General features: G+C 36.9%; 1 protein-coding gene across 1 annotated transcript in view; it reads right to left on the bottom strand.

The window, feature by feature from the left end:
* The window catches only part of SSB (Sjogren syndrome antigen B (autoantigen La)), a 33,553-nt gene that overhangs the window by 13,686 nt on the left and 16,900 nt on the right, over positions 1 to 2,967 (bottom strand). Inside the window, exons 6-8 of the mRNA XM_012650680.1 lie at positions 889 to 960; positions 518 to 560; positions 3 to 113 (exon numbers count right to left, since the gene is read on the bottom strand). Of these exons, the coding sequence (XP_012506134.1) occupies positions 3 to 113; positions 518 to 560; positions 889 to 960 (226 nt within the window). The remainder of the gene's footprint in view (positions 1 to 2; positions 114 to 517; positions 561 to 888; positions 961 to 2,967) is intronic.

The raw sequence follows: 2,967 nt of genomic DNA, 5'->3' as shown, positions 1-2,967 counted from the left end.
CATTTTATTTCACCATGACTTGAGAAAAGGACGTGCAAATCTTCTCTACAAGTCTGATCATCTAAGTCACCCGAAAATTTCAGCAAGCATCCAATCTTTTCTTCTAGAGATTTCTATAAGAATATATAAGGCAATCAAAAAGTTTCTTGAAAGCAACCACAAATCAGAAATGGCCTCACACTACTCTATACCCATAAAAGGAGAAACCTAAAAACCAAAATGCTACTTTAAAGTATTTTAACAGTGTGTTTTCCTTTGTCATCTTTTATTCTACAATGGCTTCTGACTGTAATTTACTTAATTTCTTCTACAAGTGATATAATTAGTTATAAACTATATAAATCTGATTATTATACTATCTATGGATAATTGGGAGCAATATTATTTATGTATTACATTAGGGCAATGACAACTACAGATTTGCCTACTCAATTTTCTTTAAAAAGTCTGCAGACTTTTAAGGTATTCTTACAACTTTGAATTATAGATGTATTAGATACCAGTAATATATACTTACCATTTCAGCATCTTCTTCTAACTTTTGTTTTTCTTCTTGCTCTCTACAAATAAAAGCATCCTAATTACACGTTTCCATTTACTACATAAGAAAATTAAATCCTAATAAAGTTAACCTTGATCACAATCACAAAACTAATATTAAATAACCAAAGCCAGTCCTTAGGTTTTCTGATTGTCAATGCTAGACTGCAACACAATGGGGCCCCCAAATTATCAAGGCAGCTTAAGCTCTCAATGTTTCAGGTGAAAAAAGGCCTTTTGCCACCCATTTCAAAGCTCACCATCAGCCCTTCCAGAACCACTAACTCCACACCCTTGTTAGAGCTTTAAGGAATTCAAATTATGTCACGATTACTTCAACATACTTACTGTTTAGCTCTTAATTTAGCTTCCACTTTATTTTGTTTTCTTTCTTCATTTTTTTTTGCAAAGTAATCTTCTCTAAAGAACACACAATACAGAGGCAAAGTTCATGAGAACAAAGATAAGACTGCTAATTACTTTGAATGACTTAAGACAAGGTATAGCAAGGAGTGTTACACACATTTTCTGTCAACATAATCACCTAAAAATTCAAAATATGCCAAGGAAGTTACTCTCATCTTTATGTAACAGCTTTACGATGAAAAAATTGACATACCTTTAAAATTTACCTTCATAAAATGTACCTTGAATGTTTTTTAATATATTCAAAGTTGTATAACCCTCACTATTAATTTCATGAGCCCAAAAAGAAATCTCATATCCATTAGCAGTCTCATGCTGGTTTTCATTTATCAATAATGTATAGAAAAAAAAAGTAAAAGTCATGAAAATACTTTAATGTTTAAAACAGCAACAAAGTACTATAATAGATAAAATTAAAAATTAGAAAACTTTAATGTTTCACATTTTTCTATAGAGTTAATTTCATAAAAAGAAAACTCTAAAATCCAAATCCAAGAATAACAGCTATTACAGAGACCAAGCGAGGTGGCTCATGCCTGTAATTCTAGCACTCCGGGAGGCCGAGGCAGGAGCACTGCTTGAGGTCAGGATTCAAGAACAGCCTGAACAAGAGAGAGACCCTGTCTCTACTAAAAATAGAAAAAAAAATTAGCCTCCACTAAAAATACAAAAAAATTAATTGGGAGTGGTGGTGCACGCCTGTAGTCCTAGCTACTTGGGAGGCTGAGGCAGGAGGACACTCAAGCCCAGGAGTTTGAGGTTGCAGTGAGCTAGGCTGACGCCACAGCACTCTAGCCCAGGTGACAGAGCGAGACTGCCTCCAAAAAAAAAAAAAAAAAATTATGGAAATCATGTTAAAAATAATTTTGAGGCCGGGCGTGGTGGCTCACGCCTGTAATCCTAGCTCTCTGGGAGGCCAAGGCGGGCGGATTGTTTGAGCTCAGGAGTTTGAAACCAGCCTGAGTAAGAGCGAGACCCCGTCTCTACTGGAAAAATAGAAAGAAATTAGCTGGACTACTAAAACATATATAGAAAAAATTAGCCGGGCATGGTGGCGTATGCCTGTAGTCCCAGCTACTTGGGAGGCTGAGGCAGGAAGGATAGCTTGAGCCCAGGAGTTTGAGGTTGCTGTGAGCTAGGCTGACACCACGGCACTGTAGCCCAGGCAACACAGTGAGACTCTATCTCAAAAAAAAAATAATTTTGAGGATTTAACACTGATATGATTCATCATAGCACATCTGTAACTCAGTAAGTTTTAATACATACCATTTAGTACAGCAGTCGCCAAATTTTTTTGGCACCAGGGACCTGTTTCATGGAAGACAATTTTTCCACAACCGGGTCAGGTGGGGTGTCATGGGTTGGGGAGAATAGTGCAGAGGTCAGGCAGTGATGGGCGGCCTGTTTCCTAACAGGTCACAGACCCGTACCAGGCCATGGCCCAGGGGTTGGAGACTAAAGATTTAGTAGATTGTGTAATACACAAAAAAGTAGGGAACTATGGCCCTACAACTAACTTTATCATGAAAATACTCTGGTTCCTCATTTTTAGACACACACAAAAATGTGATCCAATCTTAATTAAAAAATCTTTTGTACGCCATAAAAATATAGGCATAGACTATGAAAAATAAGAACAGATGAAAACGGCACAGTGATTTATTTTCCAATCACACAAAAAGCCCACATTTTAGGCCAGAAGAGGTGGCTCACGCCTGTAATCCTAGCACTCTGGGACGCTGAGGTGGGAGGATCGTTTGAGCTCAAGAGTTCAAGACCAGCCTGAGCAAGAACGAGACCCCGTCTCTACTAAAAATAGAAAGAAATTGGCTGGACAACTAAAAATATATAGAAAAAATTTCCAAAAAAAATCCTCATTTGTATAACAAAAAAAGCTACTTGGAACAACAAAAAACTTTTCCTTTCTTATAGGTGGACATTGAAGTGGACCTAATTCGGTTTTCATTTTAAAGTCTCCAAAAACAAAGGCGGTTTAAA

This window comes from Propithecus coquereli, unplaced genomic scaffold (assembly GCF_000956105.1).
Source record: "Propithecus coquereli isolate 6110/MARCELLA unplaced genomic scaffold, Pcoq_1.0 Scaffold34, whole genome shotgun sequence".
Taxonomy (NCBI): Eukaryota; Metazoa; Chordata; class Mammalia; order Primates; family Indriidae; genus Propithecus; species Propithecus coquereli.
This window is presented reverse-complemented; position numbering and strand designations above follow the sequence as displayed.